The 18470-nt window shown below is 41.1% G+C and overlaps 1 protein-coding gene across 1 annotated transcript in view; it reads left to right on the plus strand.

The window, feature by feature from the left end:
• PASD1 (PAS domain containing repressor 1) overlaps positions 1 to 17807 on the plus strand; it is a gene marked incomplete at its 5' end in the record, with an annotated part of 73785 nt that extends 55978 nt beyond the window's left edge. The window contains 7 exons of the mRNA XM_017884078.1: positions 3944 to 4070; positions 8357 to 8517; positions 12737 to 12886; positions 13263 to 13460; positions 13862 to 14340; positions 15592 to 15853; positions 17688 to 17807. Coding sequence (XP_017739567.1) covers positions 3944 to 4070; positions 8357 to 8517; positions 12737 to 12886; positions 13263 to 13460; positions 13862 to 14340; positions 15592 to 15853; positions 17688 to 17807 — 1497 coding nt within the window. The remainder of the gene's footprint in view (positions 1 to 3943; positions 4071 to 8356; positions 8518 to 12736; positions 12887 to 13262; positions 13461 to 13861; positions 14341 to 15591; positions 15854 to 17687) is intronic.
• Between the last annotated feature and the right edge of the window lie 663 nt (positions 17808 to 18470).

Consider the following 18470-nt stretch of genomic DNA (forward strand, 5'->3'; position numbering starts at 1 on the left):
ATCTCAGTGTAACAGTAAACAACTTTTTTGGGGGGTATCAGGACATTAAAGGAAAAAGAAAAAAACTTAAAATCCAAGATGAAAGATTTTATTGAATGTCCACCAGTCTCAGAACCTCACAGAACTTAAATTTCAAATTGGTGGGGTAGCTTGTCTGTCCAAAGTCTTGGGGAGAAACCCAAATGGCCCTGAGCCAAAGGACATGACCTTTATATAAAGGAATTAACTATTTACCAGGGGGCAGAAAATCAGGATGTAAATAAATATACAAGATAAGATGAGATACATGCTACAGGAGAGGTTCAGATGTATGCTTATGAAGGTTCAGAGAAAGATAGATACAGTTTTCATGGAAGATGGACACTGAGCTAGTCTTGAAGGATGGATAAGAATGGCCCAAGTAGAGTTGGGAGCATTGGAATTTATTCTAGGCAAGGTAGTACAGGAATAAAGTCATGGAGGCAAAAAAATAACAGGGGACCAGTTCAGTAAGAGCATAGGATTCATGAGCCAAAATGAGGCTCAAAAAGAGGTGGGACCAGGTAGATGAAGGTCTTATCTGCCAAGCATGCCAAGGCTTTTGGCATGTAGCAGAGAATCATTGAAGAGGGAGGGGAGGGAGCTGATGTGCTGAGGACCTTAGTTAACCATTTGAAACTATTAGAGCTCAGTAGATGGAAGAAGAGAATTAAGAGTTAAGAGGGAGGGGAGACTGACTCCATCATGAATATCCAAATGCTCTGTTGGGTTGGCCTTCCAATCCAAACTGGCCCAAGTTTGAAGCTCCTCTTCTCCCCAGCACTCTATTCCTCTTAAGGTTGACATTTTTATTTGCATGAAGCCTGATGATAGCACTCCTTTTCCCTCAGGAAAAAATCTACACTCCTTAGCTAACATCTTTTGGACCTCACTTCTACCTACTTCTGCACCTCATTTCTGGCAATTTCTTATCAGTCTCTATGCTTTTGCCATTGTTGATTTTTTGAAGCAGTATTTTTTAGTTTCTCAAACCCTCTGCTTCTTTAACCTCTGGGCCTTGGAATATGCTGTTTCCTGGTCTGGAATTTCCTTCCTTCCTTCCTTCATTCCTTCCTTCCTTCCTTCCTCCCTCTCTCTTTCCTTCCTCTCTCTCTCTTTCCTTCCTCTCTCTTTCTTTTCTTTTCTTTTCTTTCGAGACAGGGTCTCTCACTCTGTTGCCCAGACTGGAATGCAGTGGTATGGTCAGCTCACTGCAACTTCTGCTTTCCAGGCTCAAATGATCCTCCCACTTCAGCCTCCCAAGTAGCTGGGACTACAGGCACACATTGCCACACTCAGCTAATTTTAAATTTTTTGTAGAGACAGGGTCTCACTATATTGCCCAGGCTGGTCTCAAACTTCTGGGCTCAAGCAGTCCTCCCACCTCAGCCTCCCAAAGTGTTGGGGTTATAGGCATGAGCCACTGTGCCTAGCCAATGGTGTTTTCTTTGAGGGGAGGAGTAATATCAGGGACTTAGTTTTGAAAATGTTTATGACTGAGATGCCCATTAGACATCCAACTAGAGATGTAATACTGGACTGGAAATTTGAATTTTGGAATCATCAGTATGGATGGTCTTAAAGCTGTAAGCCTGGAAGATGGTCACTAAGGTAGATAGCAACAAAGACCAAGGACTGAGCCTTGAAGTACACCCAAAGTTAAGAGATTAGGGGAGAAAAAGGAGGAATTAGCAAAAGAGACTGACAGGTAACTAGTGAGGTAGGAGGTAAGCAAAGTGAAGAAAGTATTTACGGGAAGAAGGAATGATGAACAATGTCAAATACTGCTGATAGATTAGATAGGTGGACAATTGAGAAGTGACCATCAGAGTTAGGACCTGTAGATCATTGCTAAACTTGACAAAAGTTTTGGTGGAGTATGGTGGGGTTCAAGGAGATAATGTCTGATCAGAGTAGGTTTAAGAGAAGATGGTGGAATTGGAGACATTGTATATAAAAAAATCCTTTTGAGAAGTTTTGCTATAAAGGAAATCACATAAGTGGGGTGGCAGGTAAATAAGAGATGAGGTCCAGAGAGGATTTCTAAACTCAGTGTATTTTTTTTAAAAAAATTCTGCTCTATTTTATCTAGCATTTTCCCCATGTCTGTCCAATCTGCTGTCTTGATTGGAAGCCCTATGGCCTTTCGCCCACCACCTCCAAAAAAGTAAAATGCAAGGATCTCCTAAAAATTAGTCAGAGCACTTTAACAATAAGCCACCACAGGGAAAATGCAAAGATTTGGGGACAAACTTCTTGAATGCCCTCTTCCCCCTCTCCCCCTACATATTTGCAGTTTACATAACCATCAGGTATTGGAGTTTGCATTTGAAGCCTACTGTATGTCCAGCCTCAAAACCCATGCCTCTCTTTTCAAATCCTTTAGCATACTAATCGTGGAGACAATTACGGAATAAAGGTGAATCCAAAACTCCACTCAAAACTGTAAAAGCATGTTGATTGTCTTCCTATCTCCATGCATGCTTTTCCACCTTAGTCCTAATTGCATTTTAAGCTGGTATCTTTTTGCTTCCAAAGTAGTTTCTTGGCTTTGTTTTTTTCCAGGCCAATTACCATTACTGCACATAATGCTGTCATTTAAGTTAATTTAAGCTCACTGCATTTATATTGATAAGCCCAAACATATGAATGCCCAAAAGTGGACATCTTAATTAACATTTGAGAATATAAATTTCTATTGAAAATAATCCAGAAAGCAAAGAGTTAGTGATTAAATCGATAGATGGCTATGAAGAAGAACAGAAGGAAGAAGAAAGAGACGGGTCATATCTCATCTTAATGAATACCGATTCACCATAATATCGTCGTAAATAATGAAAATATTGTCACATCCCCGGCAACATATCACTTATTTTAGGGAGTATAAAACATAGTCACTTGAACAGTGAGGTTGCACAATTTCCTGAAGTTGAAATGCTGGGATGTGATCCAACAGATTCCTTGTAGAAAAATCACCATGGGTCTGTGTCTTAAGCCAGTCCAGAACAAAAGTAAAAAAAAATATTTTGTCAGGGATGTAAAATATTTCACTGCTAAACAAGGTACTTAAATTTCAATGGACAGTGATCCACAGACTATTCAAAAAGGATCCAGTTGTTCAGGAAATAGGACAGGATCACTCAATAGAAATACGTATATAGTTTAAAGCAACAAATGGCTTAAAGGTAGCCAGACTTAGGAAAAAGAGCATTGGGTTTGGAGTCAATGGATTCTGTCTCTCACTCTGCTCCTGTCTGTATGGCCTTGCCCTCTTTGACACTATCCAGTGAGAACATTGCCTAGAAGCTCTTAGAGACCTTTTCACCTCTCTGCTAAAAGTACTTTTGCTAATAATACTTTCAACTTTAATCTGCCTAAAGACATGGAATAGTTGTTAAACAGCCCCCGGTTGGCCTTTTCTTTCTCTAAGCTTAGGATGCAGGTGCAGGAACTCTGGGAAAATGGCCTTATCAATGGTGGTGCAGGTCTCCCACTGCTGTCCCATTTCTCTGTGAACCAGTGTGTTTGGGTCTAATAATGAGGAATGGGAGATGAGGTGACTACCATCCTTGGCTATTATCATGACAGCATCCTACTGACACCACTGAAAGGCAGAACTGTTTTTGCCATGCCTTTTGATCTATAAACATTTTTGATGCCTTTATTTTTAGTATTATGTATACTGTGTTTCTCTTCTTAAGTTTGTCAGTGTATACCTTGTGGCATCTATAATCTCTGCTTGTTATCTTCCAGCAATATTTTTAAAGAGGTATTTGATGGTGATTTTTTGTTAGGTTTTCAGTTGATTGCAGCAGTGTTAGAAATTGTGATGTGAAATGCATCCAAGTTTGTATTCTGCCTGTGTTTCCTATTCTTTCTAACTCCAAAATGCGATGTCCTATCTTTCTCTTTTGGAAATTTACAGGACCAAATCAATATTGCAAAGGTTGAGCAGTATGGACCACAAGAAAATGTTCATGTAATGTTTGTAGATTCTGATTCAACTTATTGCTCCAGCACAGTTTCCCTGTATACTATTCCTGAATCTCCAGGTAGGTACATTTATGCATTTGGATAGGGACTATTAGAAGAAAAATAGTGACCAACAGCGTAGTTACAGTTTTTCAAATGAATATAATGCTCTATAATAGTGTGAAATCACAGAGTGAATTCCAGCTTTCTTCATCTTCTGTAAACATTTGAGATGATGATTTGAGAATAATAAAAATGAGTATTTCATCACAGGTTCAAGTGCTTGGAAATGGTCTTTTCTCCTATTTAATTTTAATCTTCTAAAAATTGGCACTGGATCTCAGTCCTTGAAGGAATAGCGTTTTATCTTTTTATACTCATGTAGTCTATTCTGCTATCACACAGTAGTTGGATTCCAAAGAAACCTCTTGTTATTGAGTTTTCATGGCAATAAAGGGGGAAAGTGAGAGTCTCTCAAAAACAGTGATATTTCTTTTATGAGTTTCCATATTAAAGACATTTCATAACTGTAATTGTTTAAAAAGTACAAAACTTAGGAAAATGGTGGATGCATAATGCAAATCGTATCTCCTAATTAACCTGATCATAAATAATTGGTATGTGGAATCTTATATAGAAGTAGTAAGCTCTATTTTAATTTTTATTTCACTCTTTTTTCAGTTTTTAAATCCAGTGTTAGTATCTCCACTTTTAAAACTCTTAGTTAACAACTTTTCCATTGTTGCTGTCCATCTCAAAGCTGTGTTTAAAAAATTCCTTCCAAAACAATTGATGTTTGGCAGGAGAGGTCAAACTCTATGAACTCATAATTGTGATTTCTAAAATTTATAAGAGATTGATTGCTTTAAACCTGTTTATCTGGACCTACCATTGTAACTTTGCTATAGAGAATTATTTGTGTTTACTACTGTTAAGCCAATGATGGAGAAATCCTTATAACCTTCCACAGATGACTATTTCAACAAAATGAGCATACTGAGATGACTAGCAGCTTATGGCTGATATGGTAGAAGTCAAGTAACTCCTAGGTTTCTCACTATCACTTATAGATAATTTAGTAGCTTTGTTTACTTGGAATCAGAAAATTAAAAGATGCTAAACTGGGCTGGGCGCGGTGGCTCATGCCTGTAATCCCAGCACTTTGGGAGGCCGAGGTGGTCGGATCACGAGGTCGGGAGATCGAGACCGTCTTGGCTAACATGGTGAAACCCCATCTCTACTAAAAATACAAAAAATTAGCCAGGCGTGGTAGCGGGCACCTGTAGTCCCAGCTCTTCGGGAGGCTGGGGCAGGAGAATGGCTGGAACCCAGGAGGCGGAAGTTGCAGTGAGCCGAGATGGCACCACTGCACTCCAGCCTGGACGACAGAGCAAGACTCGTCTGGAAAAAAAAAAAAATGTTAAACTGATTTGGAAAATGGCTTTTAGTGGAAAAAGAGTTAAGCAGACAAATTTAGCCAACGGTCTAAACACTGGAAGTGTCCAGAAACCAGAATTTTCCAAAATATTTTCAATGGTCATCCCAAACTCATGCTATGATTGAAGGACAATTTGCTCATGACCATAGCCTGGTAAGATATGCAACCCCAGGCTGCAAAGAGCAGATAGGAAGTGACAGAGTGGTTCATTCTGCCTAATCCAGATGTTTCTCTTTTCCAAACTTTTAATCTTGAAATAATTTTGGACTTAAAGAAGATTTGCAAAAATAGCACAAAGAAAAAAAATAGAAAAATAAGGGAAATATACCATTTAGGATAACCTTCATTTAGCTTCCCCTAATATAACATTTTACATAACCACAGTACAACTGTCAAAACTAAGAAGTTAACATTGATACAATACTTTTAAGTGAGCTTCAGCCTTTACTCAGTTTTCCCAGAAAGTTGTTTTTCTGTTCTAATAACTAATCCAGTATCCCTCATTGAATTTAAATAATATGTGTTTTTAGTTTCTTCCAGTCTTTGACAGTGTCTTAGTCTTGCTTTTCTTTTTTTTATCATCTGATACTTTTGAAGGATATGGGCCAGGTATTTGACAGAATGTCCCTCAATTTGGATTCGTCTGATGATTTTTCAAGATGAGATTGAGGTCTTGCATTTTGGGAAAGAATACCACAGATGTGATGTGCTCTCCTTAGTGCATCATATCAGAATATACATGATGGTATATTTTATTGCTGGTGGTGTCAACTTGATTGCTTGGTTAAGGTGGTACTGTTTTCCCCTTTGTACTTACCAAATATTTGAGGGGAGCTACATTAAGAACATGGAAATAATGTTTCCTGTTTCTCCTTAAACTCTCCTTCACATTATAGCATCATCAGTGGAATTGGCCTGCAGCAATTACTTCTACTGCCATTTTTTAATTTCCCTTATTTTTGTGTATTTATTAGCTGCAATCTTGCTGTAAGAAAGAGTTGTTCCTTGTCTCTCTTTCATTCATTTATTCATAGATTCATTTACATCAGGATGAATTCATGGGCATTTTTGTATTATTTGGTTTGTAATCCAATATCATCATTAAAAAAAAATTGCTGCAGCTTTGGCTCATGGGGCTCTTTTAGGTTGGCTCCCTTGTCCTTTTATCATGTCTGCATCTTTTTTTTTTCCCTTCACTTCCTTATTTCCGTTATTACATGTTGTCATTGAAATCAACCCCTTCTTTAAGGAGCCTTATTTAGGTCCTTTATTTGGAAAGTGGTATTTAGAAACGAAGATCTGGGTGCTAGTTGTACTCATTGTTACAGCTGTGTCACTACTTCTAAACCCTCTCAGTGGAAACAGCTAAGAAAGACGTCTGTTCATACTAACCCATGCAACCGTATACAACCATCTGTATTTATTTCAGCATGTAACAACCAACAACAGCAGCAGGAGTTCATTGATATTTCCTACTCCAGCCCAGTATCATAGGGTTCCTTCTCGCCTTTTCTGTCTGCTTATTTGTAATTTGTATCTCTGACAGTGATAAATCTGTCTCTCATTATGTATAGTATATTTATTGATTTTTCCAATACATAAACATTCATAAAAAGTAGTTTCACAATTGCTAACCTGTACCCCTTAAGGAACAAATTTACCATGTGGAATTAATTTGTGTATGCATTTTTTTTTTGTCTTTAGCTTTGCAGTATCCAGGCAAACCTCTGTTTTCCGAAGTTCCTACGTTAGCTTCTTTATTTCTCACCCCCGTCACTGTGGATATGTCATTTATTTGTAATATAATTAGATTCATTTGTTACAGTCTGCATTTTCACCTAGGTTATCCTACCTCCTGATCAATTTATTTTCAAATTTATATACAGTAAAATTCACTCTTTGATATATACAGTTCTACGGATTTTGACAAATGTTAAGAGTCATGTATCCATCACCACAGTACCAAACAGAATAGTTCCATCACCCCCAAAATTCCTTTGTGCTCCCTCTTTGTACTCAACCTTTGTCTCCCATCCCCTGACAACCATTGATCTGTATTTCACCTCTGCAGGTTTCCCTTTTCCAGAATGTCATGTAAGAGGAATCATATGACATCTAGCCTTTTTGGTCTAGCCCCTTTCACTTAGCAAAATGCATTTAGGATTCATCCATGTTTGCATGAATCAATGGTTAAATCCCTTTTATTGCTGAGTAGTACTACATCTTATGAATTTATCAGGTTTTAACACTTCATTCACCTGTAAAAGAACATCTGGGTTGTTTCCAAGTGTTTTTTGATCATGAATAAAGCTACATTAAACATTTGCATAGAAGTTTTTGTGTTGTATGAATATACGTTTTCAAGTCCTGGTTGTGGGACTGCTGGGTCATTTGGGAAGTATGTGTTTAACTTTATTAGAAACTGACAAAGTGTTTTCAAAAACAACTGTACCATTTTGCATTATTCAAATAATGTTCTCCACTGTCCTTTTCAGGGCTGTTGAAGCCAAGTCATGTCATAACACCTCCCAGAGCACTTTGAGCACTCCCAAGGTCCCACATTCTGGGCAATCCAATTGTTCAGAAGTGATTTATGACTAGATTTTATTTGGTTTTATCAGTTGGATGGTACTAAATCTCCAAAAGCAGAGCCAAAATAATTTTATAATGAATGAAATGACACTAACAAATGCAGTGGGTTTAGGCACTAGCTTAAGCTGGAGGATAGGCAGTGGTAACTTCAAACACTCTCTCCCTTTTCTTCATTTTCAAATATGAACAGATTTTAAAAACAATATTCTGAATGATTCCTGGCACCTGGCACATCTCATCCTTAACATGGACTAAAATGACCCTCGTACAGTCTTTTTTATAACATCAGTACTTTTGCTTTTTAAGTCATGGACTCCCCTGTGCTTTCTTCCTCAGCCTTATCCTTGCAGGACTTTCAAGTTGAGCCTGAGGTGAATCCATTGTACAGGGCAGACCCAGTGGACCTGGAGTTCTCAGTGGACCAGGAGGACTCAGTGGACCAGGAGGGCCCAATGGACCAGCAGGACCCAGAGAACCCAGTGGACCTGTTAGACCAGGTAGGCCTGATGGATCCAGAGGACTCAGTGGACCTGGGGGCTACTGGCGCAAGTGCTCAGGTACCTCTGAAAGTCTCGCTTCACTCACTTCACATGTTTGTCTAGACAGCTAACCTTGCAAAGCCCAAATTTTCACTCTTGTGACCAGTTTCACTTTGCAGAAAGTATGTTTGTTACTTTTTCGAAACTATATCACTATTTCTGTTGTACTGGATTTTCAGATGCAGCTGAGAACTCAATGGACCCTCACAAACAGGGATATTGGAGGTTCTCTAAGGAAGACCAAATCCCTGTGCTCTTCTTAATTTGAAATCCCATGGACACTCTGTACTTGAGGAAAAGTTTGAGCCAAATAGGAAGCTTAGCTACTAAGAAAAGGTAGTATTTTTAAGAGCCTGATTTTAATCACCTGTGAGAGCATACTAACCATCTAGAGGGAAGACAACCTTCTGGCCTACCCATACCAACCCTCTTCCTGCACCACAAGCTAGGTTTTCCCAGTGGAATTTTTATTAGGTTAGAACATGCATTTCAGAGTCGTTAGATATACCCGACCTTGAAACGTCAGTACCAATGTACAGTCCAAAGCCAAATCAAAATGGTTGGATTAACTACTGTGTAGTTCCTCTACCCCGAAATGTGTTTACATAACCATGGATTTGAACAATCATCTTTTATGTTAGACAGGATTATTAAAATCAGGATTAGAAGCCAAGCTAGTGAGTTTATGGTCAGTTACATGGAATTGTGTGCATTCATCACCAAGCCTAAGACGAGTGACTCCGTGTCAAAAGGATCCTCATCTAATGAAAAGAATTAAGGGCTAGAACACAATTGTTTGAGTTTAGTGCCAGCAGTGTGGCCTTGGCAAATTACTGAGTCTCAGTTTCTCCATGTTGAAATGGTCTTGCCTTGCAGGGATTTGCAGACTGCTGTGAAAATTCTTTGAGCTATTTAAAAGGAAATTTCTGTGAAAATCTGCTGTGGCCTGATTTATGCCCTTATTATGCCAAAAGTTGTGGTTCTCCTTTTGCTGTTGACAGGTTTATCTTCTCTTTTGAATTAACTTGTAATTAAATTTTTAAGTCTAACTTTAAAAAAATCACCAAAATAACCAGCAATGAATGTGTGTCATCTGCCTCTGCATGTGCTAGTGTATTAGGCTTATTTCTGGGTGCCATGTATCAACAACCTGGAGTGTATCCAAAAGATGGAGACCAGGATGAGGAAGGGGCTGGAAAACATCTTAATCAGTTGCTGAAGACACTGAGAAGGGAAGAATGGGAAGGGACAGGACAGCTTTATCCAAATAGTTGAAGGATCATAAAGTGGAAGATGTGGTTCCAGAGGATCAAGGAAGCAGTCTGGCACTATTAGCCCTTCTCAGACAGATTAGGTCACCTCTTGAAATAGCAAGTCCTCTCTCCTTCAATAGAAAAGTTAGAGCCAATGCTTGGCAGCTCCTTTTCCAGGAACAGCAGAGAAGATTTCTGCTTGGAGAGGGTGAGAGGATGTGAGAACCTGTAAGGTTTGTCTCTTCCAGTCCTGAATTTAGAGGGGTATGGGGTGCGTGTGTGTGTGTGTGTGTGTACGCGCGCGTTTATGTGTGTGTGGTTTTTTTTTTTTTTTTGGTCTAATGAGCGTCTGCTTTCGTATAGGAAGAGACATACAATGCATAGTGAAAGAAGGACAAATTGAACAGTTTTCAATGGACTAAAAATACATATATAATTTTTATTCCAAATGATGAAAACAACAACTTGTAGGGTGTTCTCTCTCTTTCTCTCAGCTCATCTGTGTACTTACATTATCATAAAGGGTACTGATGAACCACAGTATAAGTCTAGTTTTGGTTTCTAGAAGGTGCAAGTATATGTACCTTTTTCTTATCATTAATATTGTAAATTCTTTATCGATCAGGACTGTGGCTCTCTGACCTTGTTTATATGCATGGTATTCAGCACAGTTCCGGGCAAATAGCAATTGTTCCCAGGCCCTTCTTCAGCCTTGAAAGATATTTTCCAAGAATCTCATCTCTTTTCTGTCCCTCTCAGCCTCTCAACCAATCAGTTGAGAAATCCCATCCACCTTTTTTTTTTTTTAAAAGAGATGTGGTTTTTGCTTTGTTGCCCAGGCTGGTCTCAAGCCTCAGGCAGCTCTCCCACGTCAGCCTCCTGAGTAGCTGGAATTACAGATGCGAGCCACCACACCCAGCTCAGCTTCTTTTTTATTATTGTTTTATAAACTTTATTTTACTTTAAGATATTGTGGATGTTAATCTTTTTCTTAGAATTTTATTTTTGATATATTATAGTTGTATATATTACATATACTATATGTGTGTATATGTGTATATATTTACATATACTATATATAGTATACATAGTATAGTGCCAATTGACGGTTTTCATATTATATATATACTATATATAGTATATATACACTCTATATATTATGTTGTACATAGTTTTGGATACATGTACATATTTGGATACATGTATACAATGTGTAATGATCAAGTCAGGGTAATCAGGATACCCATCACTTCAAATATTTGTTTTTTCTTTGTGTTGCGAGCATTACAATTCTTCTAGCTATTTTAAAATATACAATAAATTGTTTTAACTCTAATTTTCCTACATGAGTACTAGAACTTGTTCCTAATGTTTAACTGTATTTTTGTACCCAATAATCAACTTCTCTTCATCCACCTCTCCCACCTTTCCTTCCTAGCCTCTGGTAACCACCATTCTACTCTGCACCTCCATGAGATCAACATTTTTAACTTTCACATATGAGTGAGAACATGTGATATTTGTCTTTCTGTACCTGGCTTATTTCACTTAACATAATGTCCTCCAGTTCCATCCATGTTGCTGCAAGTGACGTGAATTTATTCTTTTTATGGCTGAATAATATTCCATTGTGTATGTATAACACATTTTTTTAGCCATTTGTCTGTTGATGAATACTTGGGTTAATTCCAAATGTTGGCTATTGTGAATAGTACTGCAACGAATATGGGGGTGCAGATACCTTTTTGATCTACTGATTTCCTTTCTTTTGGTGTATATTCAGTGGTGGGATTTGCTGGATCATATGGTAGTTGCATTTTTAGTTCTATGAGGAACCTCCATAGTGTTTTCCATAGTGGCTGTACTAATTTACATTCCTATCAACAGTGTATGAGTGTTCTTCTTTCTCCACATCCTCACCAGCATTTGTTATTTTCTTAATTTCTCTCAAATATGTCTCTTCCTTTTTATATCGTCTACCTCTGGATTGTTCCATGCCCCTATTATCTCTACCTTGAATTACTCCCACAGCCTTCTAATTGACTTGTCCCGAACTCCACGCTTCTTTTCTCCCACCACTTCATCTTCTGCACAGCTACCAGAAGGCATGTTTTACAGCTGAGATCTGAGCATGTTACATCCCTGATAAGATCTGGATTGTAGAACACATCTTCTAGCAGCAGTACCAGGTGACTGATGAATAAAATCCAAGTTCCTTGACTGCCTGAACCTGTACAAAACTCTGGCTTCTCCTCTACATGTGACCTGCCTTACTCCTTCTATTCCAGCCAATTTGGAGCATCATTTGCCCCATAACACACTCTCTACTTTTATAAACCTGCACATTTGCTTCTTTCCAGATGTGAAGCTGTTGTCCAAGTTAAAATTAGATTTCCAGAACCTAGAGGAGAGTTCATCTAAGTACTATAATTGTTAATGAGAACAATAATAGTACCTGCTTTTCAGGGCTCTGTGAAGATCAGACCCTATGAGTTTTCATGCAATGTTTAGAAGAGTGCCTGGAACAAAGGAAGTGCCAGTTGATGGTTTTCATTATTGCATTGCTAACAGGGGCCCTATTGGTGGACTGTCATTTGTGATTTGACCCAGGAGCAGAATACTTTGGCACTGGCCCATGACTCTTCCACTAAGGACTTTGGGCAGGTTGCTTCATGTCTCTGGGTCAATTCCACTTCTTTCTTTTTGGGAAAAGAATCAGGCTAAATGATCTTCGTGGTCCATTTCTTATCTGGAATTCCTAAATTAACCATTTTTTTTCAAACTTTCTAGTAATGAATGAAATCTGAATTTGAAAGCTACCATTTGCATTTTCAGTCTTTCAGAAATTTTAAAGTGAAACAGGGTGGTAAGACTTGGAGACACCAGTGTCACTATACATGAATCATAAGTAATTCTCCCCACAGCCATCATCACCAGTTGCCTACGACATCATTAGCCGGGAACTGGAACTGATGAAGAAGTTGAAGGAGCAGCTAGAAGAGAGGACTCAGTTGCTCCATGATGCCATCCAAAACCAGCAGAATGCATTGGAATTGATGATGGATCAGCTTCAGGTCAGTGAGGATGCTAGGTTTCAGGTCAGAGAGCAGTTCTATATAAGTAGCAGAAGGAAGAGGAGAGAGGGACCTTGGCAAGCCTTAAGGAGTTAGTCAATAGTGCCTGCCAGTAGTGACAGCTGCTGCCTGCAGGGTGATGTGGGATATCTAATGTGATCTCCAGCAGGGACTTAGAGTTTTGCCCTTTTTCTCCTGACCACAAGAGCTGAGACTGGCCCAGCCAGGCCTTGGCAATGGTTGATGTGGCTTATATATAGCCAAGGCTTCCTGTAGGCTTGCCTATGGGCAGTCCTGCTCCATGCCCAGCTTGTCTTATGCCCTACGGAAAGATGTGGACTGTGAATAAGACCTTTGTGGTACTGTGTCCTTACAGAAGCAGCCAAGCACATTACGCCACATTGTCAGTCCTGATCTCCAATCTTCAGAGGCAGTGCCCAAGAAACAACACACTGGGCAAGTGAAGTGGCCTCTCTTACATCCCAAGGAGGTCAAGTGTTTCTGTGGTTTATCTTTATCCAACTGTCTCAAAAACACTGGGGAACTTCAGGAGCCTTGTGTTGCCTTCAACCAGGTATGCAAAGGCTGTTTTAACTGTGTATCTGAAAGGGGATTTTGTTTTCTTGAGGACTTTGACTCACTTCATTCTCCTTAGGGGGTAGTGACTGTCCAGTTGGCTGCAATTTATTTGCCCAAGATAGTAAAAAATCCTGGGCTACCTAGACCTGAATGCACACACTAGACCATGTGTACCTACATGTACATATGTGCTGGATTAGCAGACTTTCACTGCCAGGTGCATGGCTGCAACTAGTATCCAGTCTAACAAGTAGACAGTCACACAGATCACTATGTGCAGAAAGGCTCAGCTGTTGCTGCCTTTTGCTTTGTGAGAATTGAATGGGGATGTTAAATAAATTTCTGGGGGGCTCTTGCAGACACCAGGGTGCTTTTATCTGTTGCCTTTTGATGCAGCAGCAACTGGCGCAGCAAGAACAACACCTGAAGGAGCAGCAGCGGCAGCTACGAAAACAGCTGCAACAGCTGAGGGAGCAAAGGAAGGTGCAGAAGCAGAAGAAGATGCAGGAGAAGAAGAAGCTGCAGGAGCAGAAAATGCAGGAGAAGAAGAACCTGCAGGAGCAGAGGTGGCAAAAGAAGGAGAAGCTGCAGGAGCGGAGGAAGCGGCAGGGGCAGATGCTGCAGAAAGAACCAAAGGAGAAGCAGCAGAATCAGCAGTTCCAAGAGCAGCCACTGAAGCATAATGTCATCGTGGGGAATCAGAGGGTGCAGATATGCCTGCAAAACCCAAGTGGCATATCTGTGCCCCTCTGCAATAACCCTGTTAGACTTTTACAGACCCAACCCATTGTTCCTATCCAGATAGTAGCTGAACAACAGTCCTCTGGCTTCTATCAAGATGAAAACTGTGGGCAACAGGAAGATGAGAGTCAAAGGTAAGACATGCATGGAATGGTGATAGTGGCTATGATTATTGCTTCTCCCTCATGGCTGGATCCCATGCCTGAGACCACAGACAGATGACCTGTCCATGTGGCACCAGCGTCCCTCTCATCAATAACAACTTGCTCTCAACTTACCTTCTCTGTGGCCACTGCCATCATCCTTCTGCATGTGTGGTGCATGGCTGAGCATCCATTGATGGAACAAAGGGGTACCAGTGAAGAAAGTACTAGATAAGGAAGCCTCAGTGCTAGGGAGTTAGCCCACAAACCTTGAAATCACTTGGTTGCATTCCCCAAGCCTAATCTCTTGCGAAGGGTGTCTATGGACAAGTCTTTTGTGCCCACAGCTGAATAACTTCTGGGCTTCCAGTTTCATTCCCTAACTTTCCTGGAATCTGGTGATTGCAGTAGGCCAAGTGTAGGTATCTCCCTGTCATTTATGAACAGTAGGAGGGAAGTGAGTGTGAAACAATTGCTAGATTGCTAAGATCAGCCAAGAATACATGAAGGCTAAGTCCTGAGTGGCAATATAAGGACACAAACACATTTCTGCCCAATAATAAGGTCTTCAGTTCCAAATGCTAGAAAGAGAAGGTTCTGCTCAGCAATGAAAGGATTGCTTAGCATATAGTTGGGGCCCACTAAATAGTTTTGAATGAATGCTAGGCTTTCCAAAGCTCTCTGGTCTTCCTTCTGGGCCTTGCTTTAGAATGAGTGACTTTGACATGTAGACTGCTTTAGGGCCATATTGCCCACCTGACCTGATCATCAGAATCCACCTGAGGAGGATTTGGAAAGTAGAGATTCAGAGTCTGGGATGGGGTTCAAAAATCTATATTGATCACAAGACTTTCAGGCTTAGGGTTGTGGAGGGAGCACTGGATTTGGAGTTTGGAAATCTGCCTTACAGTCTCCTCTCAGCCATTAGCTCCCTGAGTGCTTTCAGAGTAGGTGAAATGACTTTCCAAGACCACAGAGAGCATAGTTGTAGCAGGACCAAGACTGTCCAAGTAACATAAATAAAACCAGTTGAGACAAAGGATTGTAATTTCTGTCAATATCTACATTCACTTTACTTTGACAAGTTGAATCTTAGGCCAAAGTGAAAATACAAACAAGTGAATCCTATGGTGTGGCCACCAAAACCAAATGTGCCTGAAGCACCTACTGATGACCACATGAGTGTCTCATCGGTTGTCATGTCCAGATCCACATCACTGCAACAGCTTTCTTCTCTTACAGTTTTTATCCTGAGGCGTATCAAGGGCCCCCCATGAACCAGCTGCCATTGATAGACACCTCAAACTCTAAGACAATTTCTTCTTCCAGCATTCCTCAGTCTCCCATAACTTCAGACTCAACCATAAGCACCCTGGAGACCCCAGAGGATTACATCCAGCTTTGGCAAGAGCTGTCTGATCCACTCCGTCCTGTTGTTGTCCAAGTGAATACTTGGACTTGCGATGAGCAGGGCATCTTGCACAGACAACCCCCCTACCATCAGGTATGCAACAGCCTCCTCCTTTTCCCTCCAGTGCAGGTCAAGAGGGATTCTGGGCCCCTTCCACGTAAGGCACACACCCCAAGTGCATGCTGTGTGTGAGAGCCAGACTTCAAAGCTCAGTACATTTGAGGGCAGTTAGTCACATGACTAACTTTTACTCATTGCTGAATAAAAATATTCTCTACAGCGTTCCTCAAAAAAGTGAGTTGGCCTAGTGGGTCTTAGATGCAATCTGACTGAAACTTCTGTCAAAACTATGTTACATGGGCAAAGTGAGGCATGCCGTGTTTTTAATCTGAGCTTATTGTCTGATCCCAAGCCTCCTTCTAGACTTATGGATCTTTAGTTCTGCTACAAAATCTAGGACCTAGTGTAGGTATGTTTCCTTGTACTAAAAATAAACTTAGGGCCCCTCTGTTGAATGTGCTTGGTATCCATCTACAGAGTACCCCGTATTTGGAAGGGCAGGCCTACCTTGTGGACCATCTGCAGTGGCCGTGTTTCCAGGATGGAAGCTGGTCCAGATGGCAGTTACATAGCAGGTTTTGCTCCCCGCAGGCCCTGTGGGGACCACACACACACAATTTCACGAATGAATGGAACTTTCAAAAAGTGTTTTCACTCTAGCTTTAAAAATCTTATTATAGCCTAACCTTTTTTTTTCTTCAAACACAAAACCAAACCAAAACAACCAGAACAAACAGTAAGCTGAGGCAGAAAGGAGTTTAAATATTTTAGGCAAGCAAATGTGTGATTATTTTCACATATACACCTTGACCAGCTGTGCCACCAGTATACTGCTAGAAACTTGGTCACTTAGAGGGACTGCTCACATGGAGAGATCAGAGTGGGCAATAGGTCCCTATGGTTCCGTTACCAAGCCAGACTTTGTTGAGAACATTTTTTACACCTATTTTTGAGGCACTTTCCCACCTACAGGGGGTCCTGAGAGACCAAGCCAGCACAAGGCTGAGCACGTTGCCCAGGGAAGTGGGAAAAGTCAGATTCTGCAAGGTTGCTCAGCTGGGAGAAAGCAGTGGAACAAGCCAAGGGCAGGACCGTATCGGAACTTCCCTGCCCACAAATCCTCAGGGGCTCCCTGCTATCCTCAGGATGAAGCCCGAGCTCCTCTTCTTAGCTTCCCAGCCTTCACTGCCCTGTCCTGGCTTATCCCTACTGCCTTCTGGGACCTTTCTGCCTGCAGGTCCCCAGATGCCTCCAGCTGTTTGTCCAGAGCCCAGCCCTGCTCCTTTTGCTCCCTGTGTCTTCTCCGCCCCCTTGGATTCCACTTACTGAAATATTGCATCACCTTGCAATATAACCCAAGGAATCCTTCCTCCTTAACCAGGAAAGACTTCCTCAGCCCATAGTTTGAACACCATCTTTGTATCTATTCCTTCTCCCTCCTCCACACCCCAGTGTGGGTTGGTACCTCTCCTGTCACTTTGTTAAAGTGGGCCAAGTAGCTGCAAATCAGATTAAGCATAGAAATGACTGAGCCCAAGATCCAAGGCTCATGGCCTTGGCCGGCCATGGCTGGCAGAGAAGCTGGACGAGGGGGGCCAGACACAGACCCAGGAGCCTTAAGGCAACTTTGAGAAAGCCTGAGTCTGCTTCCGCTGTTCTTTAAGCCAAGATGCTGCTGGGAGAGAGAAGAGGAGAGGAACCTCATCTTTTGTAGCTCCCCTGTCTACCATAACCTTGCAGGCTCATATTCCAAAGAGGTATTTCTCAGCAGCTTGCGTATTCGAACTAAAGGGTTCCTCCCACCACCAAAAAATGGGCCCACAAACTCTAGCAAAACATTCCACCTTGTTTCACTTTTTCTTGGCAGGTGCAAGTTTCTGAGGTGGGAGTCGAGGGGCCTCCTGGTCCACAGGCTTTCCAAGGCCCTGCTGCATACCAGCCAGACCAAAGGAGATACTTGATGCCTGCGGAGCAGTGTGACTCATGAGGGGAAATGGGGGTAGGGGGCAGGCCAATAAGGTCTGCATGGCCAGGGGACCTTCAAGGTGCATAAAGTTAGTAGGTAGAGACTTACTCATTTCCTGATAGGTTATGTTTGTAATTGTTTGTGAAGCACAGCCTGTTTCTTGGAAGTTATGCTGCAGAGGCAGCCTGTGATCTGTAATATTTTAGGGTGTGACAGCAGCCAGCCACAGCTGTATCTGATGTCTCATCTGCCCTGCCCAGCTTTGTATATCCGTGTTCTACCACAGGAAGGTGGCCGTCCAAGAGTCTGATCAAAGTTTTCAACACAAAAAAAAGAAAAAAGAAAAAAAATGCCAGAGTGCTTTTCAATCTCGTAAATCTAGAGGGTGTTTTGTCTTAGCCACAATAATTCTGAGGTCTTGACCCTGATGATTAAGCCCTGCCTCCCCTCCATAGTCTTGTTGGAGAAACCCAGAGAGAATGGGACTCCAACTAAAGGAACCTGAAATCAGCTCAATGGAGGCACTTAAGAGCTAAAATAATTATGGCTTCCTTGTTTAATAAACATTTTTGTTCACTGTAACTTTGTGAATTGATGTGTGACGTTTGGAACCCGACTGTGCCAAGGTCCCTGGTGAAGGGCTCGTTCCCTACAGTTAGGCCCCTTTTGCGGACCCTGCTCAGT

The sequence above is a fragment of the Rhinopithecus bieti genome, unplaced genomic scaffold (genome assembly GCF_001698545.2).
Source record: "Rhinopithecus bieti isolate Rb0 unplaced genomic scaffold, ASM169854v2 scaffold_14838, whole genome shotgun sequence".
NCBI classification, from domain to species: domain Eukaryota; kingdom Metazoa; phylum Chordata; class Mammalia; order Primates; family Cercopithecidae; genus Rhinopithecus; species Rhinopithecus bieti.